This window comes from Mangifera indica, chromosome 9, assembly GCF_011075055.1.
Source record: "Mangifera indica cultivar Alphonso chromosome 9, CATAS_Mindica_2.1, whole genome shotgun sequence".
NCBI classification, from domain to species: domain Eukaryota; kingdom Viridiplantae; phylum Streptophyta; class Magnoliopsida; order Sapindales; family Anacardiaceae; genus Mangifera; species Mangifera indica.
In genome coordinates this window covers 12,730,287-12,749,199 of record NC_058145.1, presented here as the reverse complement: position 1 = coordinate 12,749,199, position 18,913 = coordinate 12,730,287, and the positions used below count along the sequence as shown (strand labels likewise).

Below are 18,913 nucleotides of genomic sequence, written 5' to 3'. Positions count from 1 at the left end.
CATAGTTGGAAAACTTGCTTTTTTTTTTTTTATTTAATTGTACTTGAACTAGTGGGCTTGTTAGTTAATTCTTACTTCTAAATATAAACTATAATTAGTCTAAGTAGTCTGAAGTGATAAGAATATAGATCAGCTTGATGTTTTTGGTGGGGTTACTGTGATTAGTTTGTTTTCTTTTGGCCAGGGTTGTTGGTTTATTGGCTGAAGGCATGACTTGGAAACTATTAGGGTACCTGTAGAAGTCAATTACGATCACTTAGCGTAAGCCATGGCGGTACTAGACTTAGACTAGTTTGGTGGGGTAGGTTTTGGAATTGACTACAATAATTTGGGATCTTGGATTGGTTTGTGTGGTGTATGATGTGTGTACAATTAATGATGCCAGTTGGCTTAAACATAGTGGGGGTATGATATATAGTTTTCTATTTACTCCCGTCATTCACGCTCTACCTGTAATTTTAATAGTAAATGAATTAATTCCTTATGATAAGACTGGATATGGTCATTATGGGCCCCTTGTTTTTGGCTCTAAGGCGCTCTAACCACAATGTCATGTCTATTAATTAGAAATACTAAAGAAATAAGACCAAAAGATTTATTCTCAGCCAAAGTATTTTTTAATCTTATATTTTTATTTTTTAATTATAAAAATTCTAAATATTTAACCATAAGGGGTTATATTTATTAGTTTAAAAGATAAAATTATTATTTTATCTATAATATTAAAAATAAATTAAAATTTAATCTATTTTCTTCTCCAAAACTTTAAAAGCTAATTATTTTTTTCATAAGCACATTTTAAAAAAATAACATTTTTTCCTTTAAAATTTAATTTTTAAACTTCAACGTCATTTTCGATGTCATTTTCAATGATTCATTCCTGGAACTTTCTCTCCCTCCAAAGATTTTTCTTCTTTTAATTAGACGTTTGATCAATATCAAATCAAATCAGAAAGACAAAAAGTTTCGTTAAGAAGATGAAACTTTGTCCAAACTAATATTTCCCACCCAAGGTATATTGTAATGACAAGTTTCCACCATTTAACTATAGAAATATCAAACACTCACCCATGACTGGTTAAATTTAATAAAACTCTAACAGTGGTAAGGGTAAAATCGTTATTTTCTCTATAATATTAAAAATAAACTAAAATAGAATCAACTTTTGCCCCCCTAAACTTTAAAAACTAAAATTTTCCCCAGTCTAAGTTTTAAAAAATCACAGTTTCACCCTAGGGTTTTGTTTTGAAATCTCCGATGACATCTACGACTTTATTGTCGACGACCTCTCCCTCCCGAAACATCCTCTCCTTCTGGCGATCTCTTTCCTCCCATTTGGACATTCGATCGACGTCGGAGAAGCCGTGAAAGACGAAGAACTTCGTTGGGGAAGATGAAGTTCTTCGTCTTCCCAGTCGTCGTCATCTAAGAAGACGATCGTCTTCCCAGACGAAGACAAGATGACTCGTCATCCTCTGGGAAGACGATCATCTTCCTAGACAACGAAGACGAGATCGATCGATCTCGTCTTCGTCGTCTGGGAAGATGATTTCTCTTTCCAGACGACGTCTCTCTGTGCCGGATGGGTTAGAGTGGAGTTGAGGGGGGTCGTCAGTGGAAGAGAAACCATCGAGAGGGGGAGACGGCTGGCGATGGCACCGGAGAAAGTGAAAGGGTTCGGAAACTAAACCCTAGGGGGGAAATGTGATTTTTTCAAACTTAGCTTAGGGAAAAAAATGTTAGTTTTTAAAATTTTAGGGGGGAAAATGAGATTAAATTTTCAGGGGTTAGGGTTTTGTTAAATTTAACCGGCCATGAGTGGGTATTTGGTATTTTCATAGTTAAAGGGTGGAAACTTGTCATTACAACATACCTTGGGTGGGAAATAGTCGTTTGGCCATGAAACTTTTTGTCTTTTCCAAACGTCTTCTTCTGGGATTGGTTTGTGTTGTTTGGCCAATAAATAAAGGCAGACTATTTTCCATCTAAGTTTTAGCCAATTTTCAAAAATATATTCACAATGTTTTAAAAACTCAAACATCCACCTATAGGTTAACTTTTATTTTTGTTAGAGGTAAGGATAAAATTATCATTTTACTATTAAACTCTAAAACCCTAAAAAAATTATATTATTTTTTCTCATTGGTTTGGAAAAATAACAATTTCTTCCATGATTAAATTTTGACAAATATACTTTTCCCCCCATCTATAGGGTTTCATACTTTTCAATTTTTTTCTTTTGCAAACGCTTCTACAAAACTTTTTAAAACTTTGTTTCACCCCCTATTTTCAGGGTTTAATCTTTAGTGGCTTAATGGATGACAATTGGACAACTACTATACAGTGAAAATATAGTGGTTGGACAACACTTCGTCATATAACCACCATCATTTTGTCATCTAGCCTTGCTTGTTGAGCCACTAGAGATAAACCCTAGAAATGAGGGGTGAAACAAAATTTTAAAAAGTTTGTGGGGTCAATTGTAAAAGAAAAAATTTGAAAAGTATGAAACCCTACAACTGAGGAAAAAAGTGAAATTTTCAAAATTTAAGTTGAGAGAAAAATTATTAGTTTTCTAAATCAAGGGGGGAAATTATATAATTTTTTTAGATTTTAAGGTTTAGTGGTAAAATAACGATTTTACCTTTACCATTAACAGAAAATTCTAACAAAAGTTAGCCTATAGGTGGGTGACAAAGTATATCCAAGTAAAGTCTCCTTTCTTGGTTCAAACTATCGAGCTCATGGCCTTTTGGTTGAGTTTTTGAAATACTATGGGTGTATTTTTGACAATACACTAAAACCCAGGTGGGAAATAAATTTTGGCCATAAATAAATAGGTAGATCTTTTTTAACTAAATGCATATCACAAAGTCAACACAAAAGTCAAGCACTGCAGCTCCATTTCGCGGAAATAAGCACGAGGACGAGAAAAAAAGAAAAAGGATAAAACTACAAAATCTTACTTCCTACAATATGTTTCATGGACTTGATTTAACCTCATAGAAACGAAGCCATTACCAGAGGCCGGTGAGTTTGTGGTTGTTTAGTTGACTGAGAAGAGTGGGGAAATGGAGGTTTTAGGAAAGGCTCAGAGGCCCCACCACCGGCAGTCTGGATTTTTAATTTCTAGGAGGGTGAGTGCTTATCAGTTGCCGGAGATTGTTGAAGAAGAAAGTAATGAGAAAGTGTATATTGCGGTTGGAAAGTGTCTGGAGAAAGGTGTTAGTTTGCTTCAGTGGAGTTTTAAGCGATTTGGAGGCGGTAGAGAATTTTGTATTCTTCATGTTGACCGGCCCTCTTCACTCATTCCAACTCTCCGTAACTCTCTTTCTCTTTCTTTTTCTTTTTAGTATACAGAATTTTCTTTTATTTTTTATCACATAGTGGTCAATTTGAGTAGCCTGTTTAGGAAATGATCTCCAATTATGTTGATTTTGCAGTGGGTAAATTACCGGCGAGTCAGGCTAATCCTGAAGTGGTTTCTGCATTTAGAATGAAGGAGAAAGATGATATGAAGAAGCTTTTAGACTATTACTTTAGCATTTGTTCTGAAGCTAAGGTGATCTTCGATTATTTTCAGCTTCTCTATCTCCATGTCTTAATAAGTGTATTATTTTAATTTCATTTTATTATAACATATAAGCTTTTTTGTTATAATAGCCAAAAATCAAGGCAATTTTTGTACCCTTGTAAGTTATATGCTTTGTGTAAATGATGGCTTCTTTGTGTGATGGTCTGTCTTAATAGTCGGGTACCTTTTTTGAGATCTTTATTAAGAATATATTGCATGTTTAGTTTCCGTATCTATTAGCTACTCTGATGATCTTGATTATTCATTCAATTTATTTTTGCTTCATCAGACAAACATCAGGAGCAGCAATGTGTTATTAATAGTTGAATGTTGGTTTTATTGATTGTCAGCTTTATATGTGTGGTGGTGCTTAATAGTTGCATACCTTCTTTTGCAATACACATCAAATTACAATAGGTAAGTCTTGGTTATAAGGCTAGGTAGGCAACATCACCTAATAAGGTTAATCTTTTAGGTAGTTGAGATGTCTCTAATGTGTGATAAGAGATATAAAAATAAGCAGAATAAGCAAAGTTCTTATCTACTATGTGAGTTCCTCATTTACATGTCAAGTGCCTTTAAAGGGGTCTAGGTAGCTAGGATTTAGACTAAACAATGGTGGCTTGGACTGGTCAAGGATAGTGGTGGATGTGATGATGGTATCACATGATCAAGTGGGGGAGAATTTGCAATCTCACATCAGATAGAAATCAGTTAGGGATTGAATTTATAAAGGTTGGTTGACAGCGTTATCCACTAGGTTAATCATTTAGGTAGTTGACAAATGCTTGGCTTATGAAACTTCATTGTGTTGTAAAAGAAATGAATATCAGCTTTAGTTTCTCTAATAATTTTGCCTTCTTATCTCATATCCTCTGTCTTATAAATTGAATTATAATTTGAAAAATGGAATGGTGAGTACAAAAATGAGTGATAACCCTGAGAGGAGACATGTACGATTCAGTTCAACATTTGTTCATTTGGGTTTGGCTGTGCCATGGCTCTATTATTCTGATATAAAGATTTGAACTTCTTTTGGTTAAAAGTGAATGCATGATTATTCATTTACTTTTATGCAGAGAACTTTATTACTTCTTTTTGTTTAGTCATCTTAGGAATGCAATAATGTTGCAGGTGAATGCAAGCATCATAGCAACTGAAGCTGACCAAGTGCAGAAGGCAATTATAGAACTAGTAAACATACATGGTATTAGGAAACTTGTTATTGGAGCTGAACCAAACAAGTAAGTAATCCATTGTTTTTTTTCATTGCTTCCTCCTTTCTTAACAGAATAGCTGATATCATATGCCAAGTATTCAAAAGTAATGGGTTGGCATGGTTTATTTGGTGCTTTCATCAAACTGCTTTGGTTGTATCCTGTTGTGGCATAATGTTAGAGTTAATCAATTCTCAACCAATGTAAATCAAGCAAAATGAATACGAAATGAAGAAAATAGTGATGTTTATTTTGACTATTGACTATATTTACGTATGAGCAGTAAGCTCTTTACATTGTCATCACCCAAAAACTTGAAATAAGGAAACAAAAAACCCCCCAATGAACAAGCAATTGAGAGGCCAACTTCTCTCCCGTAATCAGTCAAAGGATGCCCAAAACCTAAATTAGTATTCCTTCCCTCTTCCTCCCTGCACCTCATCCAATTTTTATTCTACTCATTCTTGTAATTGCCCACACCAATTATTGCCACTTTTGTCTTCCATACCATGTGGTCTTCTCCTTCTTTGTGTGTTTGTGACATGTGTCTTTTCAATGCTCTGTGCTTGTGCCACCTTTGTGGTCCCAAATTTTCTTAACATTACTCTGCCCATCAAAAACTATCTTGTCCTCAAGGTAGAGATGATGAAATTGTACATTAATTGCATCGACCCCTAGTTGAAGACATATCCCTTTACAGTTCCACTTTTTTCCTTCCCAAACAAATGTCATGGTTCAGTTCTTTCAATTTTCTTTGACTTCAACCAAATTATACAACCATTCCACTCCCAAAATAATACATTGACCAAGTTTAGTGGAAACAAATTTTGGATAATGGAGATGCATTTCAACTCCCTTACTTCATCTTGTTATTTTCACTTTCCTCAACTCCACCATCTTGATGATGAATCTTTTTGGCATTATTAGAATGTTTGATTTGCCAACCAAATATTGGGAAAAAAATTGTGCATTGCCCTGCTATCCAACAAAAACACCATGTCTTGCTCTTTCAATTTGCTAGCAACCTTCATTGTTTTGGGTGAATCAAGTCCTACTACCGATCATTGATCCACCTATAAGTCCATCAAATCATAAATCGTAATCTAACTATCTAAGCCTATGAGTCCATCATTTGCATGCCACTTAATCATTGATCCACTGTCTTGCCATCATCACATTTTATGTTGTTACTTGCAAAATACAAAGGAAGGAAGTAAGTCATTAAGCAGGAATGATATATCCTACATCTCTTAAATAAAATTTATCTTTTTTCCTTTACTAACCCAAGTTACCTCTTATCTTGATCCAAGGTTATCGGAATGTCAACTGAATCTAAACGAATCGACGTACCCACTCTAGTGATAACTCTTTAGGTTATCTCTTTAGTCTTAGCTATCTAATCTCACCGTCAATCGATAAACTCGCAGTCCTAACTATCTCATTGTTAATTGACAAACTCATGGTCCTGGCTAATCAATCTATGAACCTCAATCGTCAGACTTTCTACATCTTAATAAGTCGTAGTCAATTGATAGACATGCGATTCTGACAAGTATCTCCTAATCTAAGGACACCAATCAACAAACTATAACCTATCTACAATTACTCCTTTAACTAGCCTATTTCCTCATAATCCATGTTCCGGAGGTATCATTTTATATCTTATCTCATCGGGATATTTAATTTCTATTGATACTCAATCTCTTAGAATTCTTTTGGACTTCTATCTAGTCCATTTTTTGATCATATCTAATCATTTTCTCATTTATCTCTCTCATATTCATATACAATCACTCCATCAGTTATCTACCCTTGGGTATCTTTCGACACCTTAACGAGCCTTCCTTTTTAATCTTAAATCATTTCAATGTGTCTATGTGAACGCACGATCATCCCTAAGTCAAATCCCGAGCATACATCCTTTAAATCCACTGAGTTATAAGCGTGACTCCATTGTGGGTACAGGCATTCCTCTTTAGAATTCACATGCAGGTCATCCTAGGTTCCATGAGCGTACATGCAAGAAGAAGGGACACATACGGGCATGCCTCCTTCATAACACGTATGACCATTACAGATTGCCTTCTCAGGCGTCTTACTTGAAGACAAAGGGCGTACGGATGTACGCCATGCAACACATGGGCATACATCTTCCGTATGCCACTGTTCATGTTCTTCCCAATTTCTTCTGAATTCACAGAGGGACGTATAGGTGTGCATGGTTTCATGCATGGGAGTACACCTTTGTATTTTCTTGCGACTTCTAACCCATGTATGCCCTTGTATTTTCTTGCAACTTCCAGCTTATGTATGCCTTTGACCATGCTAGGCATGATTGTGCATACCGTCCTAGAATTCGTTTTCTGACCAATTGTTGGTTGGATTTCTTTTGGCTATTCAGTCTTTACACATTTACAACTGAAACAAGAAGCAACAACATATTCACAATTCATCAAGATTCTGCATAATCCTAAATCATGACATTAACACCATGTTAAAGATTCACAAACATACATGATCAACTCTAAATTTGATTTCATTGCACCAACCCTAATATCATCATTACCAATCATGCAAGATTCATGTTTCAGTGTAAAGTTCATCAAATAATCAGTTTGAGGAAGGAAGGATTATTTCTATTTATTTGGATTTTTCACAGAAGAGTTACTGCTAAACTTTCCCTCTCCTTTCCCTTATTCGCTCACTAGAGAACTTTCCTCGTGGCTGCTAGAAATCTTCTTTTTCTCTCTTTCTTGAGTGGAATTATGTGAGTGAAAATTAGGGTTAAAGTGGCAGAACTTAACTGCTTAAATAGGTTTCCTGTTTTTCCTTTCGATTAGGGCTCCTAACAGACCCGGGAGTCCTAAAAATTAAGGAGGTACAACCATAATTGGTGTACGGGTGTACAAGTGCACCTTTTTATAGGTACGAGCGTACATTAGGCCAAATGGATATGGACTTCCTGATTTTGCCTTAATTTGCACCTTTTCTATATGGAGTGTACCTGAGGGTGTTATATTTCTCCCCTCTTTATTTAGAATTTCGTTCCCAAAATTTGACTCGAATAGCTCTAGGTGTCAATCTCTCATGCAACCTCCTTAATTTTTTAATTCCTCTAGAGTACTTTGACCAAGGGAATTCAATTGTTTTGGAGCACTTTTTCTTTTCTATCTAATATTCTCATTGGTCACTCCTCATACACAAGGCTTTCAACTCTTTAGTCCTCAACATGTGGCTTGGGTCCTCCACGTATTTGACAAACAAGAAGACATAAAACACGTTGTAATTGTGATCCATACTCGCTAGCAAGACAAGTCTATAGGCTACCTTACCGATCGTTTCCACAATCTCAAATGAACCAATAAATCTTGGGGCGAGCTTACCTTTCCTTCCGAATCCTGTTACATGCCAGTAGGGAGCTACTTTAATAAAGATTTGATCTCCCACGACAAACTGTAAGCTTTTTCTTCTCTTGTCTATGTAACTTTTTTGACGATCTTGGGCTAACTTCATTTTTTGTCTTATCAATAGAACATTTTCTATCATCTTTTTCATCATCTCAAGCCCAAGTGACTACTCAAGGGTAGCTCTCTCACCCAAATCATCCCAGTGGAGAAGAGATTTGCATTTTCTCCTATAGAAGGCTTCATAGGGTGTCATCTTTATTGTCGTGTGATAGCTATTGTTATAGGCAAACTCCATCAATGGCAGAATCTCAACCCAAGTGGCCCTATGGTCCATAAAACAAGCGCAAAGCATATCTTCTATAATTCGGTTTGTCCTCTTTGTCTGTGGATGATATGTAGTGCTAAAGGCCAAGTTCATGACCAAGGATCATTGTAGACTTCTCTAGAACATGGATACAAATTGAGTATCACAACCGGAGACTATCATGCTAGGTACTCCATGTAATCTGACTATCTCTTAGACGTGTATCTGACCCAACTGATCAGTAGAAGTAGTATCCTTGGCTGACAAAAAATGTACTAACTTAGTCAATTGATCCACGATCACCCATAGTGCATTGTACCTCTTTTGAACTCTTGGAAGCCCAATTATGAAATCCATCAAAATGTGCTCTCATTTCCACTCAACTATGAAATTCAACCCGTTTTACACAAAGTTCATCGATAAGATGGTTTTCAAATGGTGGATAATGTTAGTATATGATAAATAATAATAATAATAAAAGTAATAATTAATAATTCATACATCTCTCTCTATATATATATAAAGAGAGAGAGAGAGAGAGAGAGAGAGGGGATAATATATTAAATTTGATTTGATTAGGATAATATTTGGATTTGAAATTTAAAATATTGAAAGAATTAACAAAGTAGTTTGATTGAAGAGAGGGCGAAGAATATTGTTATTTGGGCATGTTGGGCAGCCTTGGGCTGATTGGAAGGAAATACAACTCTACTTGCCTTGGGAAAAGTTGACACTCTTATTGCTAACATTATGTTCTTTTAATATGAATAAATATTTGTGCTAGGTCCTTAACAACCACATAATAATAAAGTGCAATGCAAATATAAAAATTTTAAAAATTTTTTGTTTCAAGTAAACACAACAATGATTTATAATTTAACTATATTAAACTTGTTTCCATTTAGAGGAGATTTAACTTGGTTTATTTATCTTTGTATCAAAACAAATATTGAAAAGATTCTGACAATTACCTCAAAATGCTATTAGAATCATATCAGTGGACTTTTGTTTTCTCTGTGCAACCTTTTTTCATCAGTTAAAAATAATTTGTATGAGGTGCAATTATTATAATTGTGTAAGTCGGTTCTTCTCTCCATAACCTTTTTTCATCTTTTATTGTGGGTGACATCTCAAAACCTATACCATGTTCCCTTGCTCGTGTTCTTTCTCTCTCTCTTTTTCAGTTATTTTCCTGCTTCCTTTTCCTGGCTGTAACATATGGCTCATTATAGTTGCATGAAGGTCAAAAAGAGCTCTAGCAAAGCATATTATGCTTCCAAAAATGCTCCCTTGTACTGTGAATTATGGTTTGTGAATAAAGGGAAACTTGTGGGGATGAGAAAAGCTTCTGAAGGCCCAAGTTCATTGCCATTGTGTAATCAAGCGGAGACTTTGACTGAAGAAACTTTAAGGTCTAGATCTTTGCAATATCATAGTACTGCTTCACCATTTCCCCTCGAAAGTTTTCGTTCCAGGTCTGATACAAGTGTAAAAAGTGCTGGCATCACTAACTGGGTTCAGATTGAACCAGTTCATCTATTGTCTATGTCACCAACTTTGTCCAGTTCTGCAAATGGATGTTTTACCCATTTTGATCAGTTATTGTTAAGGACAAGAAGTGCTAGCACCAGTTCAGGGTATACTTCTGCTGAAAGGATATCTACAGATTCTGATTCAAAGCTTGAGGAAGATAGCCTTTGGGTTCGACTTAGAGAAGCAAGTTTAGAAGTTGAGGAATTAAGGAGCAAAACATATACAGAGCTATTGAAGTGCAAAAACTTGGAATTTGAAGCTATGGAAGCTATTGGCAAGGTGATCATGATCTTGATATAAACATTAAGTATTTGCACTTTCACATGAATTTTCACTGAATCTTGATATACACAACTAAGGTCCCGCTTTGTTTTTGGTTCATCTAAATTCTGTATTGTTAGTCTCAAATATTGCAAATATTCCTTGAGTCTGTGCCATCATGTGCAGGGAAAAAACATAGAAATATTGAATTTCACCGGAACATTACTGCAGCTGCTTGACTTTTTTTCCTTTTGATAATAACAACTTTAGAGTAAAAGGAAACCAAAAACTTGTTCATGTTGTCCATTTTTCTTTTACATGGTTCTTGTCAATTAGAATAAAATTGTCGTGAAAACTTCAGGTGTGCTTTTTTCCTTGTTTGTTTTCTACTGTTATATTATTCAAATTAGTTCTAGTAATTTTACACAATCCACATTGGTTTTTCAGGAAAATCAAATATTGGTGTCGTCTAAAGTTTCTGTAAACTACAATTTCTTGCTTAAAGACTTGTATGAAATATAATCTGAGGAGGTTTCAGTTTGATTATTTGTGGGTTCCTTCAACATATGTAATGATAATGCAAAAGCACATTATAGACTATGATTGATTTGTGGATTTCTTATGGTATTATTCTAATTTTAGATATACTGATTCCTTTTTTTTTTTTGTCAGGTCCAAGTTTTTGAATCTGCCCATGCTCGTGAAGTTAAACTTAGGGAGGAAGCTGAGGATGCACTTGAAACTACAATCCAGGAACAAAATGTGCTCTTTGAAGAGAAAGAAAAAGTTACCAGAGAGCTTCAGAAGACAATGAGGAGTGTTGCTCTTTTAGATAGTCGTGCACAAGAAGCAAACCGCAGGTGTGATCAAGCAGCTGGAGAGTTAAAATTCATTCAGACATCCATTGCAACTTTGCAGCAAGAAAAGCAAAAACTACGACAACAGAAAATGGAAGCTGTGCATTGGCTAGAGAGGTGGAGAAGTCGTGGGCAAGCTGGAGCTACAAATTGTAATGGGTTAATTGGGTTTGTGGAAGATCTGCCTGAGTCAGCAGAATTTTCATTGGCAGATATACAAACTGCAACATGTGATTTTTCTGAGAGCTTCAAACTTGGGGAGGGAGGATTTGGCTGTGTCTACAAGGGGGAAATGTTGGGTAGAACTGTAGCCATAAAGAAGCTTCATCCGCATAACATGCAAGGGCAATCTGAGTTTCAACAAGAGGTCAGCTGATAATTTTCTTTCTCATTTCTAACGCACCCCACTTCACTCCACCACCCTGTGAATGAAAACATTTACACCTATAAAAGCAGTAGAATTTGTACATTCTTTGTTTTTCTAAGTTCTAACAACCAATCACTTGGCTCCATGATGCCGGCACGGAGTTTTGTATCTCCCAATAGAAAGCAACTCAGAGCCCACTAGTTTGTATAATTTTGCTTTTGCATATTCATAATGTTTAGAACTTAAATTCCTTTTAAATTTGCTATCTTGCTTAGGTGTCCCTGAGAGATTGGTATGAGTTGTGTGACCCCTTTTGGTTGAAGTTTCCGTAACTATCAACATTATCTTTTTCCAATGATATTTAGACCACTATGTATGGTGCGGTGTAAGTCACTTCTGAAACTTAAGTAATAATCTTTTAGTGTATGCCTAACTGCATAGTAGTATTGGATAGGATGTGTAAACTAGCCTGTCACTAAAGTCTTTGTGCAATTGTACATTAGACCTGGGATCATCACTGCCCTGATTGGAGTGACTGAGGTTGTGTCACAAATTATTATGTTGTTCTCTATTTGCTGGTTTTTATGATCACACATAAAAGATTTCCAAGTTTTGATGTGTGATTCCAACCCAAAAAAAAATCATGCGGTAAGAGTTGTGAGTCGTAGAAGATGTTCTCATTTAACCTTCCTTTGTTACATGGTTGCTGAGAACTTATTTAACTCCAATATTTTCTTTGTATGTATGGCTGAAGGTTCGCGTTCTTAGCAAACTGCAACATCCTCGTCTAGTGACTTTGCTTGGAGCATGCCCAGAAGCCTGGTCCCTTGTATACGAGTATCTGCCCAATGGAAGTCTTGAAGATCGTGTTCTGCGAAAAAGTAACATTTCTCCTTTGACATGGAAGGACCGAGCACGGATAGCAGCTGAAATTGCTAGTGCCCTTTGCTTCTTGCACTCATCCAAACCTGAAAAGATTGTCCATGGTGATCTGAAGCTTCAAAACATTTTACTTGATTCTAAACTTAGCTGCAAGATATGCGATTTTGGCATATGCAGGCTGCTTACGGAGGAGAGCCTTTGTTACCCAAGCTTTCATAGGGGTGCTGCACCAAAGGGTGCTTTCCCATATGCAGATCCAGAGTTCCACAGGAATGGAGTCCTGACTCCTAAGTCTGACATTTACTCCTTTGGAGTGATAATTCTACAACTGCTCACTGGAAAGCTACCACTTGGGTTAGCGGCTGAAGTGCGAAAAGCTGCATCTTGCAGAAATTGGACATCAATTTTGGATTCATCTGCTGGGCATTGGCCTACAATTGTTGCAAGTCGTTTACTGGACCTGGGGTTGCAATGTTGTGAATTGTATGGTAGGGACAGACCTGATCTCACACCAACGCTGGTGAGGGAATTAGAGCAGCTGCATGTCACTGAGGAGCGGCCAATACCATCATTCTTTCTTTGCCCCATTCTCCAGGTAGGTGCTGTCTTCTACATAACAGGGTAAAAGTAGCACTACTTTCATTATCATTGATGATGCTTTCACGTGATGTAGCTGATGAACTACTAAGAAAATAGCAAAAGATGTGTGGCTTGCCTTTAGTAATTTCCTTGGAACATGTTGAACTGGACTAGTATCGTGCATGATACTGGAATTCCAAGGTTTGACTCACTGAGCTCTTGTAAAACTGTTAGCTCAGCTGGCTGAATTGATGTATTTAGTTATCATGACAAAGTCTGATGGGCATAATTATTGTGACAGCAGAGAAAATAATGCTAGTCATGCAAACAAATATATGATGGAAGTGATATTACTCTTCCTGCAATATCATTTATCCTCAGTAATTGCATTCATATTTTTACCTTCACCTTATCATTTCTTTTATGCCTCATCTCTTTGTATATAAAGTTTGAACACGGTTTGTCACTTTAGTAGTATGTCACCTCTCAATTTTACAAGGAAAAATCTTAGATTCTTTCATAAATTAGAGATTTGTGGATTGGTCATGTTTGTGCTTGTGGGAGTTTAAACTTCATGAGGTGTCCATTAAACAAGCTCCAAAAGGACTGCAGAAGCAGGGGGATATTATTCAACTCTGCTCAAAGTTCTAAGTATAGTTTATCTGCATTGATCTTCAGTTCAGTTTCTTGATACTCTGGTGCAAGAACATTTAGCTATTTCACTTGTCTTGGTACAACTATGACAAATCATACCAGTAAAGCCTAAGTTTAAATGTTTTGATTTCAGGAAATAATGTACGATCCTCAGGTTGCAGCGGATGGATTCACATATGAGGGAAAGGCATTGCGTGACTGGTTGGAGAATGGCCGTGAAACTTCACCCATGACCAATTTGAAACTGAGTCATCTGCATCTTACTCCCAACAATGCTTTGCGGCTTGCGATTCAAGACTGGCTTTGCAGACCTTGAAGTCCCTTTATTTCATGTATGTACATGATCTGTGTGTGATCTCTTATGTATAGTGGTGTATTGTTAGTATATCCATCTTTGCTGTGCCACAGTAAATCATGTAAAAGTAGAGATTGGGTTTTTCCTCTTTTTTATTTTTTTTAAATACCAATCAATAAGCTGGTCTGTAGTCTGCCTTTCTTATAGTTATTCATGGAAAACCAAAAATAGAACAATTATAGCTATGATCTACTTTGCATGTACTGTTTCATGGAAAAGATAGGGAAAAGCGTGTTTTGTTGATGTAACTATCATAGCAACAGCCTCAAGAAGTGCTTAAGAAAATACATTTGACTGCTCTCGACTTTTAGCAAGCACAATCGTTGAACTACGTAACACGCTAAATTAGGCAACTACAAAAGCTAGGTAAGTTGTTTAGGAGATAATATAAATGTACGAAATAAATATAAAATATATATATATATATATATATATATATATATATATATATATATATGTAAAAAGAATGATAAAATAAATTTAAAAAATAAATTACATATCTAATTGTTTATTAAAAAATTTTATAAAATACAATTTTATGTATATATATATAAAAAAATACAATTTGCGATGCGATTTGATTTGATTTGATTTTAAAATTGTTTAAACTACAATTTAAACTATAAATTGTTTTTTAAAAATTTATTAATTCAAATCAAACTATTTTATAAATCAAATCCTAATTTTAAGTAATCCAGTTTAATTTTATGTTTAGACGGAATTATAAACACTCTTAACTTATGATTTCCCCATTAAATAATAACATTTACAAATACCCCAATTGTAATCCTATGGTTATCTAAGGGATTAAATTTTACTTTTTTATTGAAGAAAACGAAGATTCTTTTTTTTTTGGGTTGAAGTGATCAAATAAAATTTTATCATAGAAAAACAAGTTTAACCATAGGAGTAGAAGCTGATAAAATATTCTCATTCAGCAACAGGATAAAATGTTCAGAAAGATGCAGATGCTGAGAGAGTTTGTGTTGCCAACCCATGTGGTCAGGAGAAAAGGAACTTAGAAAGTGATAGTTGAGACCTTAGAGAAACAAAATCCTTGGTAATAGGAATATCATTTATTAGTGGGAAATTACAATTTTATATGATATTTATAATCAACAAGAACCAACTTTTACACCTTTACACTCCTTTACCACCCAGAACTTGCACAACTAAGTTCCTCAAAACACTTTCATGGAGCTTAATTGTTATGTTACAAAGGTGACCAGGAAAAGAACTGCCAAAAAGGGATATGCCTGACCTTTTTTAGTGGATGTCTCTATATCTTTTATCTGTTGTCTTTTGAATTTTCTCTACTTACACAAATGATCTCCATATTCTTCCCTCTAAGGATATTACTATGATGGAAACATCATCATGGTATCGCCGTCGAACCCCCTGAGGGATTTCGAGTAACTCATGAAAGTCCATGCCTGCAATTAAACAATTCACAATGATTAGCTTCCTGTAATTGAAACCATTAATTTGGAAAATAATTTCCACCAGATTCATATTTGATATATACCAGCTTTCTTTGCAGCCCGGAACAGTAATTCCTCGACCAGATGCTGTGCTGGATCTCCTTCTGGTTGCAGTGTGATGAAAAGTTCAACCTCAGAAACAGCTTCTTCGTTTGTGAAGTATTGATAGAGCCCATCAGAGGATAATATCAAAAACCTGTCTTTTGGCCCTAATTTTTGGTGGTGAAGAGAGGGTAAACAAGTGATGTAGGGAGAAGTGCCCTTGTAGTCAATTCTGAACATCTCCAAAAGCGCATTATTCCACTTTGGCTGCAGATTTAAGAAATAAAATCAGGTTCAATGACATCCTATTTAAATCTAATCATAAAGATTTTCCAAAAGTGAAACTTAATACATGACCAGCACTTATGACGAATCTACATGACCTATCTATCATAACTCAAAAGCTATACTTTCCCAAATGCACAGATAGCGACTAAGAATTTGGACAATTTTAGAACAGAAGAACGCTCTGAAGTCCTCTTTCTTCTCTTTTTGCTTTGGCACCAATGGAATCAAAATGTTCCTTCTCTGCCTTTTTTTTTTAAATATTTATATGAATGGCAAATGTTCCTTCTCTTTCATTATATGCCCTGGGACATCCAAATACTTGAATCACCTTTTTGATCAGATCTCAGCAAAGGGAGAGGGCCAACTATGTCTTTAGTAAGAAAAAGGTACACTCTCACAATCGAAAGCATATAAGATAAATATGAATTTCCCGATGCAACTGAAGAATCAAAATGTCTGCCTGTGGGCTAATTAATATTAGTCTTCATCAGTTTTATTCAAAATAGGAAAAAGTAAAGAATCTATCCATTTTCTATGGATGTCATTGCATCAGAAACTCTCACTTAGCTACGTTAAAGAAATCTGAAACACTGAGTTGTGATGCCTCAGGTAACGTTCATAACAATGTGATTTTTGTTTATATGATAGCATAGTCTTTAGAAAGGAAACAGGCTTGAAAAAAATCATCAAGAGAATTTCCAAGTAATCATGGACAAAGTTCTTGATATAACATCTGTGTTGCCTATGCTGCAAAAAGGTTCATTAGCATGTTCCCAACGTTTCCCCAAAGAGGGAATTTTTCAAGTACCAACAGTGGCCAACAAGAATTGCATATCGGTTTATTATATAAAAGAAAGTAAAAGGTCCGAAATAAAGACACACCTGTTTGAGAAAGCCAGCACCAAAAGCCCGGGTGACCTTCAATGAACCTTTAACACGGTCATTCATCATAGCACAAGCATCATCAGGGTGTTCATTTTTAATTCTCTGAACTTCCTGTAACGCATCAAAATGCAATTCCGTTACTAAAAAAAATAATAAAAATCCCTATAAAGTAAGAATAATAATAATAAATAACAAATTTACCTCCCCCACACTCGTGCTGTGATCCACACTAAGCTGAAGAGCAGATAGATTTAAAACTGCACTTGGTTTATCTAAATCAAACCCTTCAAGATCATGCAAAGTTTCTTCGTTAATCCTCTCTAAATCTTGCCTAATCTTACCAAGCCAATAATCAGGTTCAGCTTTTTGGGCCAAAACCGCTCTACTATCACCCACATTCATCACATAAACATCCTCTCCCTTCATCAACATTACGAGTACACAAGAACCCATCAACGCCAATTCCGGATTTTCGATTAGCATCTTATCTGCTATATCCAAATAAGACTCCTCTGTTTTCTTCAATGCTTGGGACAAAGCTTTCAACACATCCTCATGAATTATATCGTGTGCCTTATCTTTATTGCTTCTATTCAACTGTTCTTTTAATTTCCGATCAAGTTCTAATCTTTCTCTGTCCCACACACACTTCCACCTCCTTTGATTCTCTTCCCATTTCTTGGCCGCCCCCCTGTAACTACTTCTAAACTTCTTGTTTCTACCTCGCTTCGAGTTCAACTTAAAATCCACACACTGTGAACAAGAATCCCCTCTACAATTCTTCAAAAAATCAGCTTCAGTCACAAAACTCTTATCAGAATCATCTTGTGTTGCTGCAGCGCTTGAAATCGGTTCAAACTTGTCGTCCCATAATAAACCTTTAAGTTCTTTTTGAACTGCTGAATATAAATTAGATAAAAGATAATCAGGGGCATCCGGGCCATTGAATCCATCATAAATTCCAACAAAAACCCAACCATGTTCCTCCGAAACGACCACGTGTACACGATCTTCCCCAGCTTTACCTTGAGCCCATTGAAGATTTTGAGACTCTAGCGAATCATCGTCTTCTAATAAACTACCATCGCTACTCACCGTTAAATTATTATCGTTTTGGTTCTTATCCGACCCGTTAAGCCACTCCAGTTCTTTAACTGAAGCCATTTCTTTAATCGGAGCTACAATTGAATTCAAATTCTGGCCACGAGATATTCTTTTCGATATCGCTCCCTTAAGGATCCGAATCAATGACCGTTTTCGTGCCCGATGTCGGAAATTAAAACCCGAAGAGGAAAAACTTCGTTGAAATTGTTCGTCGGAGCTACCCTTCTCAATCGGGCCAGAAAACAACCCGCTGCTATCGAGCGGTCCGGACAAGAACCCTCTCTCAATCGGACCAGACAAGAAACCTCGCTCCAGAGGACCCGAATTATAGTTACCAGGAAATATCGGCCCCGAGTTGATCAAATTTTTGGGGATCGGCTGCAGAGGAATCGAAGAGAAGTTATTAGAGCAATCAAAAGCCGCCGCACGGTCAAAACTACAGTAAGTATAAGGATCAACGAAGGCCGTGGAGAGCGGCGTTGAAGTGTTGGCGCTGACGGAAGCGCCGGAAATGGTGCGAAACGTCGTCGTTTCCTCAGAGTGTACCTTGGAGGATGATAACCGAGTCTGGTCGGGTCGAACATAACAGAAAGAGTGTCCCAGGCCTTCATCAAGTGGGTCGGATATTAAAACTGATATATCATTTTGTCGGCCAGTATGTTGGCTTCCGGTGAAGCACACGGTGAGTTTACCAAAACCGTTTCCCATACTTCGAATATACACAGAATTTAAACAAATAGAGAGAAATGGAAACGTTTGTGGGTGTTCGGAGTTATAGTATTAAACAAGGCGTCGTCATGGCGGATGTGTGACTGTAAGAGGAAGAAGATAGAGAGAGAAGCGTTGACTTTGGTAGAGGAGAAGCGATTTGAAAATGGAAGAAATTCTGAAAATTTTATTAAAAAAGGGAAAACATGTAAGGGAGAGAGAGAAGCGTTGACTTCAAATCGGGTTTTTAATGATTACTGTTCACACGGAATTCAAACTTTCAATCCAACAGTGTTATGGGAAAAATTGTGGCAATAACAATAAGAACAACAACAACCACGTGTCACAAACATCATTTCATGCCTTCCTCTTGGTTGACCCGACGCTACGAAGTCATTAATCACATGTTATTAAC

The 18,913-nt window shown here is 36.2% G+C and overlaps 2 protein-coding genes across 2 annotated transcripts; one reads left to right on the top strand and one right to left on the bottom strand.

Annotated features, from left to right (window-relative positions):
* Positions 1–2,873: 2,873 nt before the first annotated feature.
* On the top strand, positions 2,874–14,238 carry LOC123225773 (U-box domain-containing protein 33-like). Its single transcript, XM_044650010.1, has 7 exons — positions 2,874–3,321; positions 3,444–3,562; positions 4,709–4,818; positions 9,735–10,314; positions 10,969–11,520; positions 12,275–12,997; positions 13,769–14,238. Exons 1-7 carry the CDS (start codon positions 3,072–3,074, stop codon positions 13,949–13,951), a joined length of 2,517 nt encoding a protein of 838 aa, XP_044505945.1. The 5' UTR covers positions 2,874–3,071; the 3' UTR covers positions 13,952–14,238.
* Positions 14,239–15,035: 797 nt separating this feature from the next.
* LOC123226210 (probable protein phosphatase 2C 23) lies at positions 15,036–18,730 on the bottom strand. The gene is made up of 4 exons (XM_044650745.1): positions 16,888–18,730; positions 16,684–16,797; positions 15,516–15,780; positions 15,036–15,423 (listed from the first exon to the last, which is right to left on the bottom strand). The coding sequence occupies exons 1-4, from the start codon at positions 18,496–18,498 to the stop codon at positions 15,308–15,310; spliced, it is 2,106 nt and encodes a 701-aa protein (XP_044506680.1). The 5' UTR covers positions 18,499–18,730; the 3' UTR covers positions 15,036–15,307.
* Between the last annotated feature and the right edge of the window lie 183 nt (positions 18,731–18,913).